At 48.8% G+C, this 27,682-nt stretch overlaps 10 protein-coding genes across 10 annotated transcripts; 5 read left to right on the top strand and 5 right to left on the bottom strand.

Moving 5' to 3' along the window:
* Nucleotides 1-1,326: 1,326 nt before the first annotated feature.
* On the bottom strand, nucleotides 1,327-3,357 carry FSST1_001724 (bifunctional fructose-2,6-bisphosphate 2-phosphatase/6-phosphofructo-2-kinase; the record flags this gene model as incomplete). Its single annotated transcript, XM_083227643.1, has 6 exons — nucleotides 1,327-1,749; nucleotides 1,811-2,413; nucleotides 2,464-2,544; nucleotides 2,595-2,898; nucleotides 2,948-3,136; nucleotides 3,344-3,357. The coding sequence occupies 6 exons, from the start codon at nucleotides 3,355-3,357 to the stop codon at nucleotides 1,327-1,329; spliced, it is 1,614 nt and encodes a 537-aa protein (XP_083091906.1).
* A 1,230-nt stretch (nucleotides 3,358-4,587) lies between these two features.
* On the top strand, nucleotides 4,588-5,770 carry FSST1_001723 (TOM complex pore protein TOM40; the record flags this gene model as incomplete). Its single annotated transcript, XM_083227642.1, has 3 exons — nucleotides 4,588-4,902; nucleotides 4,956-5,603; nucleotides 5,663-5,770. 3 exons carry the CDS (start codon nucleotides 4,588-4,590, stop codon nucleotides 5,768-5,770), a joined length of 1,071 nt encoding a protein of 356 aa, XP_083091905.1.
* An 815-nt stretch (nucleotides 5,771-6,585) lies between these two features.
* Nucleotides 6,586-9,439, bottom strand: FSST1_001722 (ubiquitin carboxyl-terminal hydrolase-domain-containing protein; the record flags this gene model as incomplete). The annotated part of the gene is made up of 5 exons (XM_083227641.1): nucleotides 6,586-7,835; nucleotides 7,890-8,619; nucleotides 8,673-9,050; nucleotides 9,106-9,207; nucleotides 9,326-9,439. The coding sequence occupies 5 exons, from the start codon at nucleotides 9,437-9,439 to the stop codon at nucleotides 6,586-6,588; spliced, it is 2,574 nt and encodes an 857-aa protein (XP_083091904.1).
* A 2,927-nt stretch (nucleotides 9,440-12,366) lies between these two features.
* On the top strand, nucleotides 12,367-13,534 carry FSST1_001721 (mitochondrial 54S ribosomal protein uL5m; the record flags this gene model as incomplete). The annotated part of the gene is made up of 3 exons (XM_083227640.1): nucleotides 12,367-12,611; nucleotides 12,667-13,360; nucleotides 13,409-13,534. 3 exons carry the CDS (start codon nucleotides 12,367-12,369, stop codon nucleotides 13,532-13,534), a joined length of 1,065 nt encoding a protein of 354 aa, XP_083091903.1.
* A 253-nt stretch (nucleotides 13,535-13,787) lies between these two features.
* On the bottom strand, nucleotides 13,788-14,429 carry FSST1_001720 (Hsp70 nucleotide exchange factor FES1; the record flags this gene model as incomplete). Its single annotated transcript, XM_083227639.1, has 1 exon — nucleotides 13,788-14,429. The coding sequence occupies one exon, from the start codon at nucleotides 14,427-14,429 to the stop codon at nucleotides 13,788-13,790; it is 642 nt and encodes a 213-aa protein (XP_083091902.1).
* Nucleotides 14,430-17,138: 2,709 nt separating this feature from the next.
* On the top strand, nucleotides 17,139-18,776 carry FSST1_001719 (actin; the record flags this gene model as incomplete). The annotated part of the gene is made up of 6 exons (XM_083227638.1): nucleotides 17,139-17,145; nucleotides 17,256-17,286; nucleotides 17,473-17,528; nucleotides 17,627-17,657; nucleotides 17,724-18,495; nucleotides 18,546-18,776. The coding sequence occupies 6 exons, from the start codon at nucleotides 17,139-17,141 to the stop codon at nucleotides 18,774-18,776; spliced, it is 1,128 nt and encodes a 375-aa protein (XP_083091901.1).
* A 435-nt stretch (nucleotides 18,777-19,211) lies between these two features.
* On the bottom strand, nucleotides 19,212-19,870 carry FSST1_001718 (RF-1 domain-containing protein; the record flags this gene model as incomplete). The annotated part of the gene is made up of 2 exons (XM_083227637.1): nucleotides 19,212-19,592; nucleotides 19,670-19,870. 2 exons carry the CDS (start codon nucleotides 19,868-19,870, stop codon nucleotides 19,212-19,214), a joined length of 582 nt encoding a protein of 193 aa, XP_083091900.1.
* A 598-nt stretch (nucleotides 19,871-20,468) lies between these two features.
* On the top strand, nucleotides 20,469-20,868 carry FSST1_001717 (serine palmitoyltransferase small subunit family protein; the record flags this gene model as incomplete). The annotated part of the gene is made up of 2 exons (XM_083227636.1): nucleotides 20,469-20,574; nucleotides 20,633-20,868. 2 exons carry the CDS (start codon nucleotides 20,469-20,471, stop codon nucleotides 20,866-20,868), a joined length of 342 nt encoding a protein of 113 aa, XP_083091899.1.
* A 320-nt stretch (nucleotides 20,869-21,188) lies between these two features.
* Nucleotides 21,189-23,832, bottom strand: FSST1_001716 (Elongator subunit ELP2; the record flags this gene model as incomplete). Its single annotated transcript, XM_083227635.1, has 3 exons — nucleotides 21,189-21,348; nucleotides 21,407-23,598; nucleotides 23,701-23,832. The coding sequence occupies 3 exons, from the start codon at nucleotides 23,830-23,832 to the stop codon at nucleotides 21,189-21,191; spliced, it is 2,484 nt and encodes an 827-aa protein (XP_083091898.1).
* A 513-nt stretch (nucleotides 23,833-24,345) lies between these two features.
* Nucleotides 24,346-25,130, top strand: FSST1_001715 (ubiquitin-related modifier URM1; the record flags this gene model as incomplete). The annotated part of the gene is made up of 3 exons (XM_083227633.1): nucleotides 24,346-24,395; nucleotides 24,674-24,838; nucleotides 25,013-25,130. The coding sequence occupies 3 exons, from the start codon at nucleotides 24,346-24,348 to the stop codon at nucleotides 25,128-25,130; spliced, it is 333 nt and encodes a 110-aa protein (XP_083091897.1).
* Between the last annotated feature and the right edge of the window lie 2,552 nt (nucleotides 25,131-27,682).

Here is a 27,682-nt window from a genome sequence, read left to right as displayed (position 1 = left end):
AGGTTCTTGTTCTTTATGCAGGTGGTAGTGCTGCTTCTTGTCATATATGACCGCAGACCGGAGCATCATCCAGGTTCCCCGAGCCAAAGGGATCTATAGCCTATGATCTGACGAAAATTCAAAGTCCCTAGCATTGATGTAAGTGAGTAAGCTGGTGATCTTTGTCATATGACCCTGTTACAAACAGACACTGCATATTCTGCTGTTGTGTACTGTTATTCAGCTATTGCCAGTCAGCATAATCGCAACGATCATCACATGGGCACCCATCATCCTGCTTGTTCTCCCAGACAAGAAAATTCTCAGCCAGCCAAAATCACGCTCATCTCGTCACTCCTTCAGAAACGGCTCACGGCCCCCCTTTGACCCCTGTGCACCCGCTTCCATATCCAGCGACGTGCATCCGTTGATACTGAGCCCCCGGTTGTTCCCCAGGTACAAGGCATCGGGAGGCCGCTGCATTGTGCTTGCGCAACACAACCCAGTTGGATTGACCTATTTGACGTGAGTGTCGATCCTTGCTCAACTGTAATTGTATTGGAAGTCTGAGCTGCGAGGCGAGTCTCGCCCAATGTAACAGGTTTCAAGGTTTGTCTAGCTTGTTATGTCGCGCCACGACTGCGTTTACGCGGTCTATCTATTGTATTTGGGCTTGATGCTGACATGGACGGACGATTGTGTTGGATTTGGTCATACCACTGAGAGGTACTTGTGCTTGCGGCATGTCCTCGTGGAGAATTTTCTGCCTGACTTTGTTGATCTGTAACAATGAGTCGCTATTATATGCTATACCAATTCATTGCCACAGTACTCGCTCCTACATCATGATCTTCACCAACTAAGTTATGTTAAATCTTGCAGATCACGTTTGAAAACTGTCATGTCCCGTCCAATACACCAAAACTACCCTGTAGTGTAGAGGCGGTATGATGCTCTCCATGATAGGCTCATTCATCCAAGATGTCTGTGGCCATGAACAAGACAGCTCGTGCTGTCTATCAATGCAACCCAATTGACTTGGCTCTTCTGAACGTGAAGGATCAACGAAGCATAGGGACTTGGGAACAAAGGCATCATTTGGACATTCGGACTCGATAACTTGGCTTGATAATTCATTATGCACGTTTTAAAGGGCGCAGTAGAGCTTCCGACCGAATCATGTGATTTATCATGAATCATATTGACATTCAGCCTGTCATTTCCCTCATACGTCATATTCTTGATCCCGTGATAGTCCTTCCTCACAAACTCAGCAATAGACAAGCAATTCATAGTTTGTAATTCCAAGAAAACGATATCTTTCCCTTGCCAGTTTCTCTCATGTAACTAGTCTTCGTCGTTGACCTTGTCTGCTACCATATCCTTGGCCGTGTTGATGACCTTCTCGGGTGGCCGTTCAGCGTGCTCTGCTGGAGTGCCAACGCCACTTGGGATTGGGGAAAGCTGCGCGCTCACGACTCCGCTGCTCGGAACAGGGATTTTAATATCCTGGGGCGAGCCAGGTACGATCTGAGGGTTAAGGCCAGGAATGTGGATTCTCTTGGCCTCGTTTTGATACGCCGCGGGGACGATCTCGATGATTTCATCGCGCGGGAAATTGATCATTGGAATATCAGTAGTAGAACAATGCATTAAGTAGGCGTAGAGCACGCGAAGCACAGACTCGTGGGCGATGATGAGAAGATCGGTCTGTTCTCGCTCCAGCTCAAGGATAATGGGCTCCAGGCGAACGGCAAGATCATGGTACGACTACTTCTAGTCAGTATTTTGAACACGGTTTGAAACATCAAACGCATGGGTTTAGACATACCTCTGCACGAGGGTATCGGTGATGGTAAGGGTCTAATTCGTGCTTTTCGACCTCATCCGGGTAGATTTGACGGATCATACGCTCAGACATCTTCTCGCATACACCGGGGTTGATTTGGCTGAGCTGTGATCGCTGGCGAACCTTGTAACCCTTCTCATTCAGTACATCAGATGTTTGCACCGTGCGCATTCGAGTTGATGTCCAGACGGTAAGTGGTGGCAGGGGAGCATCCGCGCCTCCTTCCGCTATAGTCGTGAGCCGTTCTTGTTCACGATGCTTCAACAGTGCCTCGGACATCTTTTGGGCATAGTCTCTGCCTTCGAGTGATAGAGGAGCGTCGGCTTTGTACGAATCCTCCTCTGCCGTTGTGCCGGCTCGGGCAAAGAAAGTCTTTCGTGACTTGATGTGTAGGTTTGTGAGATAGAAGACAATTCGATGAGCGAGGTAGTTGAAGCTGACGTTGTTGTAGAAGAACTTGGTTCCTGCGTTAATCATTTTGATGTAGTTCAGCTCCTTCTCATTCATGGTTTCAAAGACAGGGATCTTCATCTCAATCCTTTGGAGGTATAATTTGGCAGCCTCGTCAGGTTCCATTCCAGCGAACTACAGCGAGTGAGTTGTCATTCATACACATTTCGAAGCGTGGTACTTACATCTGGGGACGAAATCTTAACGTTTCTCGCATTCTCTCGCAGGATACGCTCGTCATCGACAAATGATTCAATGAATAAAGTCTGTCAGGTGTGTAAGCGGGGATAGTCAAATGGAGGAGTAGCCTTCTAACTTGAACATCGTGCTTTGCAAACTCTTTGGCCAGGGAGCGTCTTCCATTTGCAGTAGGGTTCACTGCGTCGTAAATCGCCACTTGCCCGTTGTCATGGTTCAACCAGGAGTAAATGTCCTCGCGGCACTTCTTCAAAATCTTCTGGCGCAGAATGACGGAGGCTGGTGACGCATTTGGGAAGAAATAGTCGTCAGGAATAGACCCGTCGGGGCCAACAGTTGCTCGACGGTAGTCACCCAAATGGAATATCCGAGACTTGACGCCGAGCCAGCTCAAATATCGTGCCATGGAGACACAGATATGCCTGGATGGCTGTAAGTTTAGACTGCCAGTATTAAAAGGAAAAGACTTACGTTTTACCACGCGCAGGCGGCCCTACCATGACGATTACGATACGTCCAGAGTGGAAGAGTCGGCCAGACATGGTACTGTAAAGCTGGGCTGGGGCCAAATCTTGCCCATGGGGAATATCATGAATGGCATCAATAAAAGTTGAGCTCTTGCGACGGTAGCGAGGGGCGTTGGCCGCGATCTCGGCGGTTCTAGTAATGTCAGTCACACAACGACTCCATATAGAACGACCGCTATTCCAGTATGATGCGATGAGTATTATCGATCGCCATCAAATCCACGACATCGAACGGCTTATGATGCCAAGTCACACCAACACGTCGGTGAAAGGCCTCAGAGATAGGAGATCACCACACAATAAAGTAGTGATTCAAGGGCCAAAAAAGGGAAATACGTACAGAAGAGTATCCATGTTGGCTGGTAGCCGAATAAATCCTTCCGGTATGATAGTTCCAAAGTTAGAAGGTCGTGTTCGAGTGTATAGAGTTCAACGAGAAACACGAGATATTCCAGCTCTGGGAGATTGTTTAGACTTGTAAGGAGTGCCGAATAGTTCAGACCAAGATCAAGATCGAGAACACAAAGATATCGATAGTTAAGTGTTGACGAAGCCTCCTGCAGCTCTTACTGCCGAGCTTGATGCAACTTTAACAAGGGTAAGATGAGCCTCAAGATAAAAAGCCAAAGGAGAAGCCGGTGGTTGCCGGCGGGGTCAACGATAGATAAATGGTTCAGATATTGGGCGTTTGAGTTGACTACACTAGTAGATTAGTTTGACTTGAGTGAAAATGTGACTTTGGCGTTTGACATGAAAACGACACAGACGACAGTCGATAAGAAGACAAAATCAAAGTGAACGAAAGTCAATTATAAATGGCTGGCGCTCAAGGTTCTGTAAAAGACTGGAAGGAAGGAAGTGATTGAAGAATCGGGTGCAAGTACGACCGGCATGTAGGTAAGTACTTGTACTTGACAATTGGCACGTCATGCTCAAGATGCGGTGTAAAGTAGTGCAAGCTACCCCATAGCGCTGGGCAATAATATCAGCTGGAAGTACAGGATACTTTACACCACCTACCTGCCAGGTACTAAACCCGGGCAGTCTTACAGGTAGGTGGACCTTCTGAAGCTCGTTCAGCTTCAGGGTAGTTGCGGTATCCGCCCCTCCAGGATATCAGAAAAAATTGACTAATGGAAGCATAAGAGACGAAATTACTAGGTCAACTTATGCTCTTTAGACTATGGTTTTTGGGCTACTTATTTTTATACCTTAAGACTTAGGAGGCTAACTTTTCTGCTACCCACAAGCCGCCACACATCGATCTGGCACAGCACATGGAATGCAGACACCGCCACAGCCGACTCGGCATCATCGGTGGCTAGTGCCTCTCCACTACAGAGCTGTCCAAGCCAGATGAAAATTATTCTCCATCTCCATCCTGCTCGTCATCACGTTCCTGGCGTTTAGAGGCCTCAGGATATTAATCGCATTCGAGGTTGTTTTGCACAACTTCTTATTTTTCATTAATTATATCATTGGTATAATCGCTACGAACGCCTGATCGTGTGCATCGCCATTGTCGATTAACACCTCGGCTCGCTCCTCTTCCGTCCATCTTCGCTTCGGTGCTCCTCAGTCACAATGGCCTCCGCCGCCGCATTGGATCCCGTCAAGACGGCTCTTCTTTCCAATCCCCTCGCTAGCGCCCTTGGAGATGTCCTCAACTCCTTCAACGAGCGGAGGGCTAAGCTAGGCCTCTCCAACCCAGGCACTATCGAGAGTCTTGCCAAGGAGGTTCAGCGCGATGTCTTCCTCAACAACTATATGTTTACCGGAATCCGAGCCGACCTGACAAAGATCTTCAGCATGGCTCCTCTCTTCCAAGTCTCCCACCAGTTTGCTATGGGCGAGCGTATCAACCCTTACACTTTTGCTGCCATGTACGGAACAGGAAAGGTAGCTGCTAGTTAAACACAATTTGATATTCAAAGTTGCTAACTCTATTGCAGGTCTTCTGCCAAGGTAACCTTGATAACGAGGGTTCTCTGTCCGGACGATTCAACTGGCGATGGTCGGACAAGCTAGTTTCCAAGTCTCAACTTTCCATCTCCCCAGGTGGTCAAGATATGGCGCAGTTCGAGCACGAGTACACCGGAAACGACTTCAGCGCCTCCCTCAAGATGCTTAACCCCTCCTATCTCGAGGGTGGCGTTACTGGTATTTTCATCGGAAGCTACCTTCAATCCGTTACTCGTAAGCTTGCTCTGGGTCTCGAGACTCTTTGGCAGCGACCTTCTCTGTCTCAGGGTCCCGAGTGCGCCGTTTCTTACGCCGCCCGCTACAAATCTACCGACTGGATCGCTACCGCTCAGCTCCAGGCTGCTATGGGCACCCTGAACACCTCATACTGGCGACGACTCTCGGACAAGGTTCAGGCTGGTGTTGACCTGAGCCTCGGCCTTGTTCCTTCTCCTGGTGGTCTCATGGGTGGTGGTCTCCAGAAGGAGGGTGTTACCACCATCGGTGCCAAGTACGATTTCCGCATGTCTACTTTCCGCGCTCAGGTCGACTCCAAGGGCAAGCTGAGCTGCGCTCTTGAGAAGCGTGTTGCACCTCCTGTAATGATGACATTTGCCGCTGATATTGACCACTTTACGGTACGTGCCTATAGTCCCTGATTGTCTAAGAAAAAGCAACACTGACAACAAAATTACAGCATCAAGCCAAGATTGGTCTGGGTGTTTCTATTGAGGCTGCCCCTGAGGAGCTTCAAGAACAGCAGGAGGCCCTCGGCGCTCAGGCTCCTCCCAACATCCCCTTCTAAGCCATGAGCTCAGCATACTCCCCACAACATCTCCGATGACCCGGCATTCTCTCTCCAATGAGACGGAATGCCTTAATGATCGCCCGCTGTTGACCGGGCCAGGACCAAGCCTTTACCCCCCAAATCCTTTTGTCATTTTTGATGTCTTATTAGTCGTCCTTCCCACCCCCTATGATGCCCCGATGTCCATTTCTTGGGGAGGAGACTTGGTCTGTGTATATTATTGTTGTGGGCTTGATTTGTCCTGGTCATGTGTACGAATTTTCTGTAACGCATACAATGAAGAGGGGAAGAAAATGGTCATCTCACTCCGTAATGACAAGAGGTCGCTGTAACTGAATGACATTACTAGCTTCAAGTGTCCTGTATCGTGTCTGTCCCTTGCATCTTGTCTTTGCGTGTATCATGTTTAGGAAAGTTCTTAGTGTAAGATAGCTATACAACAACCGTTTTACGTTGTTTTGCCCGTCCTAAAACGCCATGCTGATAACAAATATTCTGCTGCTTTTTTGCTTTTAAAACTTCTGGAGGACCTGAAAGGCATATGCAATTCAGTCCTTTCTGGGTATCAAAACCACTATGCCGTCTCCTTGTAGCTTACTGTCCAACTTCATTATGAGAAGCAAGAGCACACTTTCATCAGCGGCTACCCACATGGTCAACCCCTTGCTAGCTCTTCTCTACGAGCGAAAGCTCTTGTAAATAGAGGTGTCCAAACATCAAACTAGTCGGGATTCTAAGTAGCACAATATCGTAATATTTCTTTTTTCTCCAGTTGATAACGTGTTTATCGCTATGATTTGACAACGCAGCTTTTACATCACGGTGCATTCTCGTTCTGGTTGGTCGCCCTTGTTCTTCACCTTGTCCTTCGATTTGACCCGTTTATGGCCATGCTTGTGGGTATGATGTCGGTGATGGCGTTGCTCAGGCTCGGGCTCAGCTTCGGCCGGAACGTCTGTTCTGTCTGAAATCTCCTTTGAATCTCTTGACTCCTTAGATGTTTCTGCCGTCAGGACGCCTGTTGAATTTGGTGAAGACATGCCGATACCGTTAGGCTCGTCCTTGGACTCTGTCGAAAGGTCTTTGCTGGGTCGCATTAGTCCTCCTAGCCTGCTCATAGAGAAGCTCAGGCGATTCTCCCCGCTCTGGCTGCTTGGCCGACTCCTATTGACCAGTGTGAAACGAGATGCTGCGCGTGATAGCCTCGATGCAGTTGACTCCTCGCTGGGTGTTATAGCTGGGGAGTGAGAGTTGGGCGTATGTGGTGCTGATTCAGTCCAGACAGCACTAGGCCGTCGCGAGTTGGTAAGTGATCCTGGGAGACGTCCTGCGCCATCCTCACTCCTCCTTGGCCTTTCGCCGTCCATGGAAAGCCGAATGCTGGGCGGTTTACTGGACAGGCGACGGGAGTTCTCGAGCGTGGGAGTGTTGTCGAAATAGCCCTCTTCGAGACTGCCGAGTCGCTGGCTTCGCGAAGGGGTGGGTGGCAACTCGATACTGACTTTCGAATCATTGTATGAGGGAGGTTCTGTCTCCGCATCATCAACCGATGGGGGAGCGACTTCGACCATTGGCATGACTTGATAAAATAGAAGATATGGCATCTCCTCCTTAAGGGCAGTTCTGATGTCATCCACATAAGTGACCCGGTTCTCTATCTGAAGATCATCGAACTTGACCCATTGTGCTTCCTCGTAATCAGGAGGTGGGTCGAAATCATGCCGCCGGTTGTCTTTCAAAAGCTTAGGAGCCACTCGGGCAAATGAAACATAATGACCGCTTTGTAAAGAGTCTCCTCGATGGCAGATAACAGACTGGAGGACGAGCTTATAGTCCGTGTTGAGAACGTTCATATCTTCCTCGGCTTTCGGCTCATCAGCAAGCATAAAATGTGGTAGTCGCAGACTATCAGGAATATCGATAAATGTGTTGTGACGCTTGGGCTGACCAGACTCAGTCATGGCGTAGCGTTTGAGACAGATGCCCACAACAGGACGCTGTTCAAAATTTAACGCAACCTCTGTATTGTTTCGAGGCTCTGTGCTTGAGAGTGCATGCCAAGCTTGAGGTTTTGTCAGCACATGTCCCAGTATCACGACTGGGGATTTTAACTCACGGATAAGTCTGAAAAATTGCCAGGCAGGAATGGTGACTGCCTTAACGACTGTTGAACCCTTACGCATAGCCTTCTGGAGCATTGTCGGTGTGTCAGGGGTAGAAGGGCGGCCGTCCTCATCCAAAACCACACGTTGAATAACACTTGTTGACCTTCCTCGCAACGAGGGCTTATTCGACACTAACTCAACAGCAGTAACTTCGCCTTCTGCTTCATCATCAGGAACATTGCTATTTTTTACATCAGGATCTGCGAGCGAAAGGACAGGTGCCTTTTCCAACGTTGGCGTTCTTTCCACTGGTGTAATCGGCAGTGGGGATGTTGGTGTAGATGACTCGCCGCGTTCTTCAGTAATAATTCGAATCGTATCCCTGTGCTTCAGCGTCGGTGTGTCGCTTCGGCCTTTTTCTTCCACTCCAAGCTTCTTTCCATCCTCGCTATCCCGTTTGACATCCACCTGAGCGTTAAAGTACTCTTCGAGGCAATCTTCCAGTTTGAGTCCCTTTTCTTCAGGATCAGGGGGTATGGCCAGGTTTAAGAGGCGCTCATACACAACTTTGTGGTCGTCTTTATCCTTCTTTCCTTGGTGGAAAAGGTCGACTTGTAGGGATAGCAATGGTAGCTGTAAGGTTTCTGTGATAAAAGCAAAAGCTTCAGAGGTGTCTTGCTGTTCCAGCATCCGGGCATCTGACCAGCCACAATCGGCCAGCGCATCCTGTATTAGTTTGGTCTATTTGTTTTGTTAGTTCCACGCATATCATAGCATGCGTAGATGTTACCTACCATATCTGTGTGCACCAGTTTCCCTGTTCTAAGCATGTTTACCCACATTCGCAAAATATTGACGAGTTTGTTGCGGTTGTCTTCTTCTGGAAAGTCGTTCTTGAGCATACACTCGAAAGCGTCGATCTTGGCAAACATGGAGAACAAAAGCGCATCTAAATAGCAGGTAACATTGCCTCGGTTTTCGGCGCCCACCATATCCACGCTGGGATCATAAGGGGTGATGATTCCAGCCGCCGCTTTTTGTTCCATATCAATGAACTCGACAGTCTTGCCAGTGTCGTAGTCTGCGAATTTGGTTGCCATGATATCGGTAACGTGGTCGGCAGTTACGTCGGTAATATTCAGTTCGTCTAATCGTCGTAGGATCTCCTCGACCTAGTGCGAGCAAAGGTTAATGTCTCGATCGTTTAATTCGTGATTCGATTCGTACTCGTGCAGTTTCCTTCTCTTTGTCTGCGTCTGCTTTTGCTCCCTGCTTGGTACTATCGCTCTTGAACATCGCCATAAAGGCCCCAGTAGAAAGTGGACGAGGCTACATAGCTACTTGTCAGGACACCTGTTTTTCGGCCGGTACAGAATCTGGACATTTAAAAAGGAAAGAGCAGACAGTCCATCCAGCAGCTACCAAGTCCTGATGAGAGCGAGCATACCTTGTTCTTGTCTGAAATCGCTGGTAGGGGTGACGCTGGCGCAGCCGACTTAGATCGACGGCTGGAGCCATTCTTGTCGCGCAAGCTGAGGAACTTTCTAGGAAACTCCTTCATGATGGTTCGATTTCGTTGTAGAGAAGGGAATGTATAGTTCGAAGGGGAAAAGAATGACTCGTCCGGTTTAACGAGGTAGCAACAAGCCACAAGCCTGCATTATCGGGGGCGCATCCGCTGCTCGATATAGGTTGTTGCTCGAGTGCGACACGCGCAATACGGGAGATGGATTTCGTCGGTGCTGATAAGCTGGAAACGCTGTGAAGCCGATGGGACAAGAAGACACGGAACAAATAGTTGCTATCGAAGTTTAAGGCAGGTTGAAAGTGGGAGCCGGAAAACAAAACAAAGTTGGAGGGGAAGCTGTACTTGAAGAAAAAAAAAGGTCGAAACTTGCCCTGCCTTAGTACCTATAATATGGAAATGATGCCCGGGCTTCGGAGGTCAAATCTCAGTGGCCGAACAGCCCACGGGAGCGGTTGTTGAGGGGAGTGACCTGAGGAATAGTGCACTAAAATAGAAAGATAGACAGGTGGTGGGGGTGGGCACAGCATGGACCCGACCTGAACCTCAGCCTAAGGTTGGATGAAGTAAGGTTAATGTGGTACTGTAACAGTTGGACCCCTGCCCTGTTGTCAACTCTAACCTTTTTCCTTTCTTCTTTTTGGTCCCTTGTTCCTGTTGATGGAATCGGGGTGCAGTTCGTATGTAATCATGGCCGATGGCACCATCACAGGAACCTCGACCGAATCTCGGGCTACCTATCTAAATGAATGTTCTAGCTCAGTACTAAGCTAGTGTGGCCAATTTAACGGTTGAAATGGACCCTTTTCTTTCTTATTCCATGCCCATCAAAGATAATCCTTGGAGCCGATCCTAGCCAGTTTGCGCGTGAATTCGGGAAGTGACAAGCACAAAACGGCCACCTTGCAGGACAAGCTAAAGCCAACGTGGAAAAAAGACTAACAGGGACAGACGATGTCAAGTGATTTGCGATTTTATGGAAGCCTGTTCCGCTATTAGGTATTGCTCATCATCTATTTTGTTCTGTTATGATATGGATGCGTGATGTGTTACTCATGTTCTTGCACCAGCTATCCTCCGCTCCGCTCTGCGTGATGTCGGCCACATCATCATTGTACATGAGTAGGCTCTAAGAAAACCTCATTTCGAGATAACCTTACCCACTCGATTCTGCCCCGGCTAAACTTAATCATAACTCTACTTGAGCCGCCCCCAAAAGGGCAATACTCGATACTGTACGCTGTTTTGTGGTTTTGCTTTCTAACTGTCATCGTCATCATCATCATCTTACCGCATGTCGTCAGGTCTGTTCTATTATTGCCGCCTGGATGTGTAACCTTTGGGGCGAGATCCGCACCATGGGTTACAACAGAACTGGTGACCTTGGTAAAGAAGCGGACAACGTAGGCGTGTGAGTAAGTCAGGTTATTGACTATGGAATCGATTGAAGCCTGAGATGGATCGATCGAAGAATAGATCTCTACTTCGTCCTCGAACACGTATGCATAATAATTCTGGTGCCTGCCAGGAACCAAAGTCCTCTTGAAAATCGAAGCCTAGTGTCGTGTTGCATATCACCAGCCACACCATTGTGTTCCTGACGCCTGTGTCCTGCTGGCCTGCCTACGGAAACCTGCTAACCAATTTATCCAGAACTGGTGGTATTACAAAGCAACCAGATCTAATTATTGATTGTAGATTTTTGACTCTGACGTATGTGCTCTCATTTTACCCAAACCGCCCGTTCGGTGGCGCATCAGTCACTTGGTAACCCTCTCTGTCTGAAGAACGTACGGTAAGGTCCAAGTCTTCGGCCCGCATTCGAGGAAACCTGGTCGGCTGGGAGCAGGAAACACTATCGGTGACCATCCCAGCTGCTGCCATGATCATCCATCTGGACTTATCGGTCCTTGCAGTTGGAAAAGATGGAGATAAATCGGGTCACGGGGCCCACGGACGTCCCGCGCCCAAGCGCCTGGGAACAGACAGCTCCATAATTAGAAGGTGGTTTTGATTTAAATTGGTTTCGGAGTGAGATGGGCGATCGAAGTGCCAGGCGGGTCACAATAAAATAGGGACATTGGCTGACAAAATAGCTGCAAGGATACTAGCGGTCGTCGCCCATGGTGTTTTTGTCAAGTCGTTTTGGTGTCCCTATTTTATTGTGACCCGCCTGAGTGCGTCGGACAACAGCAAAGCCCGAAGCCGACTGAGACAACTAGAAAATTGATATCAAAGGATTTCGGGTATCCGATACCTCCAGTACTGAAAGTTATCATATGTCTTCGTCTCCTTTAGGCATAATAACATTGGTCCTTTGTTAGTTCAGGATTGGGTTTCAGTCCTTGCATTGAATTGCCCATGGCTTCTAGATCTGGGTAATAGAGGGGCGATCGGAGTGCTTCGAAAATGGTGAGATGATCAAGACTCAACTGTCGTATTATGAAAGCCACATGATGTGGCAGGTCAATCTTGAAAAGGAAGCGCCGGGCGGATAGCAAGTTTGAGCGATTAACACTGGAAGAGGGGAACATATTCGAATGGTCTCATTTCTTATGCATCTTTAGAGACGTATTGACTGCCTACGTACCAGGTACCTAGGTATACTAACTTAGGTAGGTGGATGATAACTTTCAATAATTTGGTGCTCGGATCCAGATGTTGATAGGTTGCAAAAGTACCTCTATCTTGCAAAGGAACTAGACCACACAACGATTGATCGTCTAACGAAACTACGATAAAGAACAAAGGAAATAGTACCCAGTTGTGTGCAACGTCTGATGAATTAGACAACTTCTGCCCTCGTCGTTGGAGATCTGTACAAGATGCCTACAGCCACGATCGCTATCACTAGCCACATGTGGCGTGGCCTGGCGCTAGCCGCTTAGATGGAAATTTCCACATCCACGCGACAACCTCGTCTTTTTGTCGACGAGCAATTCCAATAACCCACAACCCGAATAATGGCCACGGTACGAGAAGGAGCTCGCATGGCGGGCTCACTGGGACGAAGGCAGATCCCTCTACGGGTTGCCCCCCTTTGTGCACGAAGATATGCCTCGACTGGGGCCGAGAAGTCCTCGTCCGATCTGGCAGATCTCGACAATGCCTCCTCTTTTGCGACAGGTACTCCCGATCAGGCGGCTATCGAGGCTTTCAATGCCAGAGAAAAAGCCAAGGGAACAGTAAATAAGCTTCCTGGTAACAGGTTCGTGGGACAATCGCTCTATATGACCGAACATGTGCTAAATAGCTTTTTTTAGATATCAGTACCATCCTCCCAAGTATTACCGTGGACCCCTCCATCCCGTCCAGGTTCCCAAGTCCTCCGACCCGACTGCCCGAGACTTCGTCCCCGGCCCCTTCAACTTCCCTCGATTAAGGCATACATACGAGACCACGGTTGCTCCGGACTTGATCACTATGACCTACCAGCACATCCCACCGGGCACAGAACTACCCGTTTCCAACAAGGGTAACTTGAGAGAATGGGACGGCTCCTCACCTTATCATAAGAACAGACCTCGCCGTGGACCTCGTGGAGGAGGCTCTTCGAGACTTGGATTGGTCGAGCGCCCTATCGAGTGGCACAATGTTCCCGAAATCGAGGCTATTACCATCAACTCATTCGCTCCTCTAAGCTCCCAGAACAAAGAGTACTTGCACGTGTGTCGTGCTGTTATCCAGGCTATCTCCGGTGCTTTCCCCGAGGTAACAAAGGTCAAGAACGGTGTCGTTCAGTGGAGTGTCAAGAAGGGTGACAAGACCGGCTGTAAGGTGACACTGAAGGGTGCTCAGGCCTACGAGTTTCTGGACAAACTGATCACTCTGGTGCTGCCCAAGATCAAGGACTGGCCTGGTATTGAGGCCACCACTGGTGATAGCGCAGGCAACTTGGCTTTCGGTCTGCAGCCTGCCTGGATGGCATACTTTCCCGAGATCGAATTCAACTACGATGTAAGTTTACGTGCGATTGTGAAGGATCAGCGAGCTAATTACGATTAGATGTACCCTGCACGGCTGATGCCTGGTTGTGATATCTTTATTAAGACAACTGGCACCTCAGATAGACAAGGTCGCCTTCTTTTGGAGGCCCTAGGTCTTCCCTTCTTTGGTAAGGCCCGACATTAAAACACAATAAATGGATCATTGTGAGGTGTTGAGAGGCAGGCGACTGTCACCCTTAAATGGTTGATATGTAGTATAAACCATGTACAAGATATGTATCATAAATGAACATTCAAAAGTCTAGGGCTTAAAGTGCCCACTTCATCCAGCCGTTGGATTTTCTATCAACCTGCATCGACACAATCTTTTCCTTACCAACGCCCAACTCCGTCCCAATAAAACCATTCGTGATGTGTTGATCATTTGCTTCCAACCTTTAAGCCTTGCCGATCTTCTCTCGCAGACCGTTGACGACTTCATCTACAGCCTCCATGCTTGTAGCATCGACCTTGTCGGTCTTGTGACCCTTCTTAGTCAACTCATCGGCAAATAGATCCATGGCGGGCTGGTAGTTGCGCACCGCCGAGCTGAGAGCATACACAGCTTTGCGGCGGACATCGACGGGCTCATCTTCCTTGGTAGCCAGGTCTACCAGCATAGGCACTCCTCCCACGGCAAGTAGACGTTCTTGTGTCTTCTCGTTGTTCTGCACGGCAGTGCCGACACACCAGGCGGCCATCTTGCGCATCTCACGCTCGTCATGCTTAAGTTGCTCGAGCAGTGGGGTCCACAGGCTGAGATTTGCAATATTGTTGGCATTGTCGAGGTTCTCAATGAGCTGCTCAAAGTTATCGAAGGCGACGAGCTTGTCGTCGAGCGATACCTCCTCAGCATTGTCCGAAGTGATGATCTCCATTGAGGCTTTCATGAGGTCTGCGTCGGAGGGGCCGCCCATGAGTGCTGCCATGAGCTCTGGGGTGAGTTGTGTCTTGGCTGGAGAGGCATTGGGGTCATTTTTGGTGGCCTCAGATTGCTCGATGCTCCATTTGAGAAGCTCGTTAAGTCTGGGATCGGCCATGTTGTCGGTAGTTTGTAGATTTGCTTAATATCGAGAAAATTCCGATGCACTTGTTGTGAATATGAAGAGAATGAAAAGTCTTGATGTTGAGTATTTGCAATTGATTTTCAACTTACCAACCATATCGATGAGAATTTGCCCATTCTGGAATCTTCAAGAAGACCCGCTTTAATCTACAAATGGACTAGCGCATATTTACTCACAGGAATCATCCATCCTGATCAATGCTCTACCACAGCTCAATATTAACAAATTGCAGCCCAATGACTGCCTTATGATGACTTGTACACACTATTGAGTCGACCGACAGAGTTGCAGCGGATTAATGTTATAGGTAGACACCGCAATTCAACTGATAGCGGTCCGACGTGGCAGAGAAACATTTCATCATAGCTCCCCTCCAGCTCAGCAAAATTGCCCCACCTTGCAAGGTTGCCCCTCATCGCTGCTTTTGTCACAGAAGGTGAGCTTCAGAAGCGAGACCAAAAAAAAGAAGGGCATAAAAATAAAACCGCGAGCAAAATAATGACTGCCTAGATCAACTGTGGCTGGCTAGGGTGACGCGCGTGTATTACGCTTACACTGAATGTCACTAGTAGATACCAAGGTAGTATGTAGCAGCCTGGTGCAAGGCTACCACAATGGCAAAGTTCAGTGTCCAATATCGATAGAGAGCCTGCCTAGTGGATAGTAGTGGACATATTTCGCATCTGAGAGTGGCCGGAGATCCCGCTGTTCATGGGAAGGCGGTAGGTAAGCGAAGGCATTCAATCTCATCTCACGGCCTGGCTTACTGGCCGACAGCTCCCATCAGTGGGTTTCCCCAGCTGGGTTAGGCAGGGGGCAAGAAACAGGGGTCTAATTAAGAGTTGGGAGATCTGTTGTGTCCAGTAAACAATTGACAGCCTCGTGGTTCAGGGGGTGATCAGAGAGCGGTGTTGAAGCTGTTGGCTATTAGAGAAAAAAAGGATTTCGCCCAGGCTGTCTGGAAAGCATGGGTTCTAAACTTCTAATGGAGCAGAGAACCTTGTATTACCAGGGGAATCAAAGCTCAACACCGCCTTATTGCTTCACTAAAGATGACTTTACACAGAGTAGGAGGTGAGACGATAGATAGCTGTGCAATGTGAGGCTATTCTACAATAGTTCCTATTAAGGCATACCATTTGATCGTGATGTTTGCTTGGCCAGTCGGAATGGCTGGGTGAGTAGCTCAGATAAAATAAGATCCGCGCGTATTCAACGTGGTTCGCCAGTCAGCGAGACACTCGCTCGCAAACAGCTGCCTCCGCGTAACTTTGCCATGGAGGAGCGCTTGGTTAATTAGCCGCTTGTGCTAATTATGGAGTGGAACTCGGAAACTGGAAGCTGGTAACCGGTCCAAATATGCGGAGCATCTGGAGATTTGACTTGGAGATACCAGCCCCTTTTCTGTTACTGAATTCAAGGGCTTGGACTTTGGACGGTGAAGTGATGCTGTTTCCCGACGTTTGGGGCAGATAGTTGTTGTTATACGAATTTGAAGAGTGATACTGAGTTTCTTCTCAAGCTTTTCGTGGTTGAGGCTGACTTGGAACGTTGGCTTTGTCCTAGGATGGTGGCTGCGTTGATACACACATCTGAATGCTTGGCTGGTATGCTGTTGCAACATTTCCGTCGTTGTCACCGGAGAATATTAGAGAATGAATCTGTAAATAGGCCATCAGTAAATTATTCAGATATTGCAATACGCTGCCAAGCCAAATAAAAGGTAGCCTTAAAGGCTGCAGCTTTAAAAAGTTCCCTAGCTGACGTCGTCGTCTGCTCGCGTGGCGGTGGACATGAAGTTCTGCTTACGACGTCACATTGTGCAGGAAGAGTAAAGTCGAGACGGTGAAGCGGCCCGTTATACTCAGTCGGTAATGTGATTCAAAGCCGTCTACTGGAAACTGTTAAAAAGAATCACTGCTACCTGAGAAGCTCTATCAGCTCTGTATCACAAGCAATTGAATCCCAAGTCCTAGACTAGTACTAAGGAATTGGCCATCACGAACCTCTAGTCACTTCTACTGTCCAGTTCTAGGTAAGCTCCCCACCTTAGCCACCGCTACCGTCCATACTCCGCAACGATTATCATTCCACGAGCTGCCTGGCTGCCACCGCTGCGGCCACTGGGACAAGTCCATTCTTTTCTTCAGGGCAGTGTACTCTGCACTACGGCCGCCACGAACCAATCAGTAAAGCGGCAAGCAGCTTGGAAAGACCTGTTTTTTTTGGTCGCCCCGCCTCTTTTCAGTACCAAGAGAGCTGCTCTTGCTCTAGACTGTGCCTCGTCTGTTCAGTTTCCCCTACCCAGTTCTGGCAGGCGGTCTCTACCCCCCTTGTCCCCAAAGTGTCCACCTCAGCAATTCGGGGCCCGCCCACAACTTTCTTGTGACAGCGTCGCCCGGCGATACTTGTCTCCTTTCCCCCTCCCCCATTCTCCCGTCTCCGTCTCTTTCCCTCTCCCATTCTAAACTACTTCTCTTCAACTCTTCTATCTCCCGACCTCCGTCTCCTTCTCCATCAACGTCTCTTCTTTTCCCGTAAGCTTGCTCCTCAACTAATTCCAGCATCTCATCACATTTCTCTTCTTTATACCACTTCGTCCTTTCTTTTTCTTTCCTCGAATCTTGGCCGCTAATCCCGTTTCTGGACAGCTTTCCCATACACACACCGTAATCCACAGCCATGGAGGGTACGTCGCATCATACCGCGTCGCTGCATCGTCGGATCTGGTCAATCAATCCGTCTCGAGCATCGCAAATATCATCTAGAGATTCACGCTGACATATCTTTGCTTTACAGAAGAAGTTGCTGCTCTCGTCATCGACAATGGGTAAGCTTCCCCCGCCTGTCTCACCGACCTCTGGACAACCTCCCCGCCTCTCTGCCCCCTGCTTGGCCAGATCTGCCACCGCATCGTCCGATGCCCGACACGGGCCACGACTCCGGTGCTAAATAGAATTAGCTCAGCAGGCGCAAGACAATCTCATCATGTCCATGATAGCTAACTCAATGCTAGTTCGGGTATGTGCAAGGCCGGTTTCGCCGGTGATGATGCTCCCCGAGCTGTTTTCCGTGAGTACCCCACTTTCTAGCACCTGCTGTCCTAGCGTTGATATCGCAACGTTTGGGCGCAAGCACAACCAGGATCAAAATGCTGATTCTGTGAATAGCCTCCATTGTCGGTCGCCCCCGTCACCATGGGTAAGTTGTTGCAATCGCGGCAATTTTGTCGCCATTCTCGGTGGCTGACCACTAACCAAATCCCAGTATCATGATCGGTATGGGTCAGAAGGACTCGTACGTTGGTGATGAGGCTCAGTCCAAGCGTGGTATCCTCACACTGCGATACCCCATCGAGCACGGTGTTGTTACCAACTGGGATGACATGGAGAAGATTTGGCACCACACCTTCTACAACGAGCTGCGTGTCGCCCCCGAGGAGCACCCCGTCCTGCTCACCGAGGCTCCTATCAACCCCAAGTCCAACCGTGAGAAGATGACCCAGATTGTCTTCGAGACCTTCAACGCCCCCGCTTTCTACGTCTCTATCCAGGCCGTTCTGTCCCTGTACGCTTCCGGTCGTACCACCGGTATCGTTCTGGATTCTGGTGATGGTGTCACTCACGTTGTTCCCATCTACGAGGGTTTCGCCCTTCCCCACGCCATCGCCCGTGTCGACATGGCTGGTCGTGATCTTACCGACTACCTCATGAAGATTCTTGCTGAGCGCGGTTACACCTTCTCCACCACCGCCGAGCGAGAAATCGTCCGTGACATCAAGGAGAAGCTCTGTTACGTCGCCCTTGACTTCGAGCAGGAGATCCAGACTGCTGCCCAGAGCTCCAGCTTGGAGAAGTCTTACGAGCTTCCTGACGGTCAGGTCATCACCATCGGTAACGAGCGATTCCGTGCTCCTGAGGCTCTCTTCCAGCCTTCAGTCCTTGGTCTTGAGAGCGGTGGTATCCACGTCACCACTTTCAACTCCATCATGAAGTGTGATGTCGATGTCCGAAAGGATCTCTACGGAAACATTGTCATGGTAAGTTCTGCAACTCGAAAAAGATCTGAATTGTTCTAACATGTTTTTAGTCTGGTGGTACCACCATGTACCCCGGTCTCTCCGACCGTATGCAGAAGGAGATCACTGCTCTTGCTCCTTCTTCCATGAAGGTCAAGATCATTGCTCCTCCCGAGCGAAAGTACTCCGTCTGGATCGGTGGTTCCATTCTCGCTTCCCTGTCCACCTTCCAGCAAATGTGGATCTCCAAGCAGGAGTACGACGAGAGCGGCCCCTCAATCGTTCACCGCAAGTGCTTCTAAGGTGTGTTAAACTTATCCGTCAACCCCTAGACAAGCTTACTGACCCTTTTGTAGCTTCCCGATCGAGAAATTAAATCCTCCCACTCGCGCAACGACAAGATCATGGAGGTGGCGACAGACGCTAAGCCTTGGGTGGTTGGCCAGCGTCAAAGTCGAATCTCGTATTTACGAAAAGTTTTTGACATGGTCGAAAGAGTGGGCGTTGCGCTTATTACGAAGAGATGTGATGGCCCCTTTTCTTGTAGTTCGCGTATAATGCGTGCCTAGGGGTAGAAGCCGAGGTTGACATACAAATACTTTTTTACTTTCCGCTTAGAATTGTTGAAATCAAACGAGGTGATGACATGTGCCTTTCGCTCCTTTGCTACGTATGCCAACGCGGTTTACATGATTGAAGCCGTAATTAAGTCATGAAATGTACTTTTTGAAGTCTTATCAGGTCAGCTTGCTTGGGGTATCGAGGGATTGAACAGCTTCGGAACTCGCTGCTTCGTCTGCAGCCGAACCTTTTTCTGTAGACAAGTCAGAGGTCGTATCTGGCAGGGCTTCTTCAGCTGCAGCTGTGGCAATTGCCTTCTCTTCCTCAAGCTTCTTGTATTTTCTGCGACTTTTCTTGGAGGCACTCGCGGCTTTCTTTTCCTTTACACGCCCAACAATGGCTGACCGACTCTGATCACCATTTCGTAACTCGTCGACACGCTGGGCAAGCAGTTCGCGAGCATGCTTTCGATTCTGGTCTCTTGAACGGGTTGCCTGCGACTTGACGACTATCCCTGTGGGTATGTGCTTGAGCTGGACCGCAGAATTGGTTTTGTTCTATATTGTAACGACCATCGTGTAAGTTATATGGGTGATGGCGCAGGGGGCCTTTGACATAGGATCGTGGGACGTACAATCTTTTGACCACCTGGTCCACTACCTTTGACGTATGATTCTTCGATCTCGGACTCGGGTGGAGGTTTCGGTCGAGGCGGGAGTGCTTTCGCTTGGTGTATGGATACGCTGGTAAAGGTGCGTATTGGTGAGGCGAAGAGCGAACGAGGTGTACTCGAACGGACGTATCGGAAGAGACCAAACATGCTCGATGCTTTCATGTCGGATGATTGTGTTCAAGCAGAATAAGGAGAAACAACAGGCTGAGTGAAGGTGAGCTGAAGTCGTACTTGAGTCAAGTTGACGGCTATTCGTCGTATACGAGGCTACAGTACTGAATTGCATGTGGCACAAGCACGCCGCAGCCGCAGCCACAGCCACAGCCACAGCCACAAGCTCAATGTTTCTCTGTCGTCTCTAAACTTTAGGGTACAAAAATAAATAATCTAAGAATCATCATTTAGGCAGTATCAACTGACCTGCTGATTTCATCTCTCATGCTGTTAGCGGTCAATTTTTCTGATCCAGTAAATTGGGCACCCGCACCCCCTGCAAGGCCAAGTTCCAAGTGGTACTTGAGAATCTTCGCGTTTTCCCGCAAAGACTCTGGTACCTAGACTAATTTTCGGGAGCGTCGGTACGATAAAGGTGCCGCCAGATAAAGGAGGGAATCCTTATCCTCTATTCTCCCCTGGATCCATCACTTTTGAGCTTCATCCGAACAAGAACTTTACGACGAATACAAAGATTCCACATTAGGTATCATCAATACGACTCACTCGACTCTGCAAATTCGACACAACTCTGCATATCTCAAAAATGGCTGTTTTTGGATCGTTTCGCAAGTGGCTTGCTCTCAAGCAGTACCAACTCGAGGTTACTTTCAGTGTCTACATGTTTACGCCTTGGGAGAAGTTCTTCTTCAGTAGGACCCCCTTTGGCTCTTCAATTTTATTCGCAGATAGCTAACCAATCGCATTTAGGCTCTATCGTCTTTCTTCTTTTCAGCCTGACCTTTATCGCCGCCTGCCTCTACCTTCCGCATCACATCTCATTCCTCGTCGGTCGCGCATGGTACTACATGAACGGAGAACAAATCGACGTCGCCGAGGTGGTGCATGAGGCTGTTAAGGATATGTCCGCCAGTGCACTGTCTGGTGCAACGGCAAGCGCTGTAGACATTACCAAGGAGACAATCGAAATTGTCAAGGAGCTATAAAATTCAAATGGTGCGCCTTTCATGACTACCAACAACACATTCGTGTTCATGGCGGCTTGCTACCTCTCTGAAAAGAGATGCAAGTAACAACAACACATTAAATTCTACGGCAGCGCGAATTGTCGGTCGTAGCAACGAGATTCTGACCAACCGAGGTCTCAGCTAGACCTCAAACCACAACCTAGAGAACCGCAATTTTTGACTTAGAGGTTCATCTGGCATCACGATATCATGGATACGGATATATATATATATACACAACACTCTGGCCAATAGATGGCTGTAATGATAATACACGGAAATTGGTTACCTAACTTTTATTACTGCGAATCTGTAGGCACTTGGAAATATGCTTGACTAAAACCATACACTCGAAGTGAACTATCTTCTCCCGCAACAGCTAGCTCATGTGGCCTGTCAGAACCATCTCTCGTAACAGGACGCCAAGCAAGTTGGTGTACAGCCTTGGGCAAACAGTAGCTAAAGAGCAAAGTCAGCAAAAGATGTCGTTATCTCATTCACGTCGAAAAGTACTTACTCTTCACATGCGGGCTTCTCGACAACATCGGTTCCATCCTCCTTGATTAGGCACAGACTAAGTCGCCCAAGTTCCGTACCAACAGCCAAGATAAACTTTCCGTCAACGACTTGAGGAATGAAATCCACAGAGGTGACGGGCGAAGTGGATGGAATAGAAGCTGTCTGCGTGAACTGTAACTTTCCTTCTTCGTTGGCCTTAACCGCCCAGATGCGAACTTGCTTATCACGTCCAGCGGTTGCAAACACAGGAGCTGAAGATGGAGAAGGCGCCCAGGCTGCATCGAGTACCATACGTGTGTGGCCCTTGGGGTTAATCTGAAGGAGTTTGTACGCAGCGTCCTCCTCGGGTGCGCGCTCAAACACGGCCCATTGACGATCACGACCAACGCTCAGGAGGAACTGGTCGTCAAGGGAGAATCGTAGGCGGGTGGCTGTAAGAGAGTGTGCGGTCAGGGGTGGCCGGAGTTCGGTCCAGCGGGTTGTCTCGAAGAGACGGATAACGGCGTGGTTGGTTGAGCTGGCCTTGCATGCACTGGCAACGAGAGTTCCGTCGTGGCTAGCTGCCAGACAGGAGATTTCATAACCATGGCCGTAAAGCTTCTCGGTCTCTGGCCACAAAGTGTGTCGCGAGAGTGTCTCCTCAAAAGGGGGATGGTCGATTTCCAAGTGGGACTTCTTCACGATGGAAGCTGGGTCCATCGCTTCACGGTCCCGGTCATCGATGGGCTGAATCTCCTGGTCATCCTCCATGGTATCGATGGCCTTGTTAGATAACCCCAGGACAGGCATGTTGGCAGCGTCAGGCATGTTCTCGACGTCCATACCACCGCCGATACCCGCAAGACGGTTGAGCATTGAGGCTACGGCCTTGGGCTCACTGAAGACTCGCATGAGCTTCTCGTCAGCCCCTGAGACAAACTGGGAAGCTCTTACGGAGTCGATGCAGTTGAGGTCGTAGCCGTGGATCTGAGGTCGGGACATTTCGTGCCATGTCTCAGTACCTGGTCTGTTCCAGCGCGTGTGAAGTCGTGTGGTTTGGTCTGAACTTGTTGACAGAAGATACTCGCCATTCTTGGCCCAAGTGACACCTGTGACTGCTCTGGTATGTCCTGAGATAGCCACGCAAGGCTTCCAAAAGTCCTCAGAAGGGACATACTCCCATCGTCTCCAGCTGCCAGTGCGGCCAAGACAGGCCACCGACTTGCCATCGTGGGACCACAGTCCTGTCCAAAAACCACCAGTACTTCCTGTTGCTGTTGTAGCGCCCTTCTCTCTGCTAATCTCACCCAGTCTCGCCATGCTAATCCAGATGCCAGAGCTTGGATCAGCCTCCCAGATAGCGAGCGAGTTGTCTGCCGAGGTGGAAAGAAGCTGCAGCTTTCCGCCATCCTGTCTTTGCCAGCGTGCGCTATAGATCCAGTCCTCGTGACCCAGAAGTAGAGCTTCAAAAGTGACGGAGAAGTCCTTGCCAGCCGACTTGAGGCGATGAGCCTTATTCGAAGGGGATTTGCCTGGCAAGTAGGCGTCGCTTGAAGAGTCCGATCCGCTGGCCGAAGCAGCGGGTAGCTCTTTGCCCTGGTGGAATCTCCAGATACGGACGTACTTGTCCTGACTCGCTGAGGCGAGGAGTAAATCGCTGTCAGGGGCGGTTGTCTCCTTGGCGAAACTCAAGCTTCGAATCCAGCCCTCGTGCCCCGTCAATGTTGCTTGTACCTCGAACTGGATCTTTTCGAATTGGGCCTCCGCGGTGTGTATCTGGACAATATCTCTTGTACCAGCGGATGCCAGCACCAAGACATCATTTGCGTCTCCGACGTAACCAAGCGACAGACACATGGGAAAGTACTTTGGTGTTGTCTTGACGCTTTGGAGTAGTGACAAGTCGTCATTGTCGAGGCTCCAGATTTTGATTGAGGCATCAGCACCCCCAGTTGCAATAATCCATTTCTGAGTGCCCTTTATCCTTAGAGCGGCGATGCAGTTGATTGCAGCAGTGTGCTCGGTACATGTGTGGATAGGCTTGAACTCTTCACTGTCTCGCTGGGCTTTCCAGACAATCAGCGTCTTATCATCTGAGCCCGAGATGAGATAAGAGTTCTCGTCTTGGTCTTCTTCAGGGAGGAAAGCCAAGGCCTTGACAGTGTTCTTGTGGCCGTTAAGCAACTTGCTAACTCCCTTGGGCGGATCCAACTTGAGTATAGATGTTAGTATGAGTTGATTTAGGAGAAGCATGGAGATCATATAAAACAGGATATATTGACTTTGTAGCAACAAGGTGACTCAAGTACTAACCAAAGGTCGCCATAAAGCAACATTGATGTCAGCTCCAAAGGCCAAAATACCACATCGGCTCCAATCCGCAACAGCCGTCTGTCGGTTGGCTCCGGAAGAGAGATACTCGACAGATGCGGGTTTCGATCCCATTTCTGTATTATCTATTTTGTCGTTCTCTTTACTTTATTTGAAGTCGTTATTCTTGGAGGGGTCTTGGGATGAATATGAATCTGAAAAGTGTGTGGTTCTTGAATTCTGATTGGCTGCAGTGACGTTCTATTGAGATTTTTTGGATGAATCCTGCTTATGTCATCTGTTTAAGCGCTTGTGGGCGGTTTCTACGAAACATCACACATCAAGAAAGGCAAATAATATCAAGTTTTACTTGCTCTTTTTGTCACAGAGATCGAATCTTTGTCACAATATTTTCTTTATTTTTATTTTCCATCGTCGGAAGAAGGAACCAAATTCTTTAGGCCATTCCGACGTTTGACTGATACCTCGGGATCTCCTTCTCCCCCCACCATAACAAAAGCAAATCTCACAAACTCGGAACTCAGAGATCAGTCGACAGTTGACAGCTGAAAGGAGAGGAAAAGAAAAGAAAAGAAAATATCACGTCTTTGGATTGTCACCTTGCTTCCATTCTCCTTCCATTTCGCCATGGCCGAATCAGCATCTCCCCCAATGCTCAGCATCGACGTGGAGTTCTCGTAAGTTCGTTTCACCAACATCCTCATCTCGTGTGCATTATATGATATGTCAACTCTCACTCCCAGCCTCCAGCCTCAACTCAGTCTCAGGCGTCAAATCAAGCCCACACCCTCCTGCATTTACCAATTTTTCCTTGAGTGTCCCACTAGCCCGGACAAAGCCCTGTCCCTGAGTTTCCCTTTGACAAGTCTCGTCTCTGCTCTCTCTTTGGTCCCCTCGCTTTAATCCCTCCCCTTCTAGTTCAAGTTCTTTGGAGCTAACACGGCGGCACTTACAGTGGCGGGTTGGAAATGCTCTTTTCCAACAAACGACAGCACGCTCTGTCAATTCCCGCGGCAGACCAATATGGGAAACCCGCCGACATTGCGTACTTGATAGACCACCTATGCCAGAACGTCATGGACGATTCTCGCAAGGACCTTTTCGTTCTGGACAGCCATCTGTATGTCTCGACCACTGTTTCTCCTCTTGTTTTTTACTTCTCTTTGCCTCTGACTCGCTATGCACACTCCCCTTGACTCGCTACCACACACACAGCCACGTCGGTTCAAAGCACTTTTATATCAATTCCTACCCGCTTTCTGTGGATCTTGTAGCTAACAAGTGTGGCAAACAGTCGACCGGGCATCCTGGTTCTCATAAACGACGCCGACTGGGAGCTTGAAGGCGAAGAGGCCTACGAGATACAGAGCGGTGACAACATCTTGTTTGTCTCGACTCTGCATGGAGGTTAAAATGCTGTAACCTACTGTAATCAACTCCCCTTGTGGCCTTCGCGGAATAGTTGGTGCAGTACCGGCTCCATGGGCATTGAAGACTTTCTACATACATACACATATAGGGACGCATACATACATACGTGTGTGTGTGTATGTAAACAAACAGCACGGCTCCCTTGCATTAGATTGTTTGGATATGGATATGGACGTGGACTTGAACATAGACAAGGACGTGGACATGGACATGGTGGGCATCGAGTGCATACACAGCCAAGCCCACATCAAGAATGTCTCGGGCATACTTCAAGTTTCGACAAGGCAGGACGGACGGCTCTGATACGCGGATACTGGTGACTGTCTCCTTTGGGTGTCTGTCTTAACTCATCTGCCTCTCGCCTCGTCTTGTCCGTTTCGCCACCTAGATGAAACGGACTTACTCCTGGTGGTAGTCATCCAGTACCGTACGAGGCTCGCTTGCGTGCTCCCCCCGCCTCAACCAGACTTGTAACTGTTGCCCTGAACCAACGCTCTCATCTCTAGTCTAGGCGTACATCGATCTGTATTCCCAGCGAAACCCCATCTTGCATCTATAGCAAATTCGTGTACAAGGAACATGCATTTCGTGCGTGCACCTAGACTCTTTCAACGGCTTTGTGGATACAAAAAGATGGAAAAAGAAAACTGGCCGCCGAAGGCTTGCATGCCTCTGCATCTGCAACTCTCAAGATCGGGAGAAGCATTATTCCTATGAGATATGTTCCGACGAGTGAAGCAATTTCTCACACGATGACAGTGACAGACCAGACCACACCAGACCATTGCAACGTTATCTACGGCGGTGAAGGCCTCTCGCATTGGTCCTCGAAACGGAAACTTGGAAATGAGGCTTCATGCATAGGTACATGCACAGAGTAGATCCGTTTTTGACTGTGTGCATTTGACTCTTCAGCAGTTGTCCATTCAGGGGAGAGTGAGAGAAGAGGACATAATAGGTAGGGGCGGTGAATATTAGGGGAGGGGGGGTTGTCGATCCAGCCAGAAAGAGAGGCATGCAGCCCTAATCTACATGAGTACGCAGTTTTGTATCCTACATACAGAATTGCAACCTAGGTGGGACATGTAGATGCTATAACACACAGCATATTATGTCTTGCAAGTAAGTCCAGCTGTCGTAGTTTTATGGACAGTTGCCAATGTAAATGAATCTAAAACTGCAATGAAGATTTTCTCGCGCAAAACAGGAACAGTATCGGCGTCATAATATGCAGGTGATAATCTCATGTCGAAATCAGCCACTCCCATATCCTGCATTCCACCAACACAGCTTCTACCTCACTTGACTTCAATGGCAGGCATTCTTGCTTCGACATTATGCATATGTACTCGGAATTTTGTCTAGCCTCTGTGGACAATTGTAGAATCAATGCAGTACGTACATAAACGTACAGCCACGCCAACCAACTACAAACATAACCAACTCATGTTGGTAAGACTCTTACCGAGATACTGTTTTTCTAGCACTCACTTGTCACTTCAGTGGCCCCTGACAGTTTCTTCGATCGTGACGCTGGGATCGTCATCCTCCATCGAGGCCTTAACTCTTGGCTCAGCTGAGTACTCTAATATTGTCACATATTCATAGTACCATGATCTCCAAGTCGACGATTTTGGGCATCACTGTGGCCCCCAATCGGGATATCTGAACCCTGCGTTGCCTAATTTGCTTTCTTATCCCCTGTATCTTTGGCCAACGCCATATAACTCGGTCTAGACCATCATGTTGAAGGAACCATCTCATCATGTGCCCCTGGACTGGATAGACCGCCTGCGTGACAAGTCTCCAAAACACCGATCCTGGTAGGCTACTCATCCACTACCGTAAGCATGACTGTGTCCTCAGCCTGGCATGTCTAACAGGGTAAGACATTGAGATTATCATCATTGAAGTTGGCAAGTTTTTTTTCCTGAATATGATCGGCTTGAGCAATGTTCATTCGAATTCCAAGTCGTATACTATCTAAAATGCCAATATTCCGATTTCGCCCTCCTGTGGCTACTCTCGCTCCTTCATCTCCTATTATGTAGAATGTTATTGTTCTGTACCTGAGTCTAATAACTCTGTGTAAAATGCATCAATGCTCGTAGAATGGTCTAATAACCAAGAATACAGCCCAACCGCCTTCGTGTGAATACCGTGAAGAAATACATTGTAAAGACTTTGGCGCACATAGCTGCCAAGTCAACAGGTAAATAGTTTTCAGAAAATAAAAACAGAAACGGAAAACGTCGTCCTGGCAGATAACACAGCCTTTTCTTTTTCTTTTTTTTCTAGCCTCCATAAGATCATGAACAAATCCACTCGCTCTCCCTTGCATCCATCTAAACAATATCGATGATCATTAGTGTACATTGTAAGCAAGGCACTTCTATGCAAATTGCTTCAGAAGTGTGTATATGTAAAAAAGCAGAAAACAATTGGTATCAAAGCAACAAAAAGGGCGGAACCCCTGCATCAGTGTGTTCAGACAACCACCCAAAAAATTCAACCCACCATATGGACTTTTTAT

The sequence above is a fragment of the Fusarium sambucinum genome, chromosome IV, assembly GCF_050947815.1.
Source record: "Fusarium sambucinum isolate potato_lamoka chromosome IV, whole genome shotgun sequence".
NCBI lineage: Eukaryota > Fungi > Ascomycota > Sordariomycetes > Hypocreales > Nectriaceae > Fusarium > Fusarium sambucinum.
Note: the sequence above shows the minus strand (reverse complement) of the source record. Positions and strands in the feature narration are given on the sequence as shown.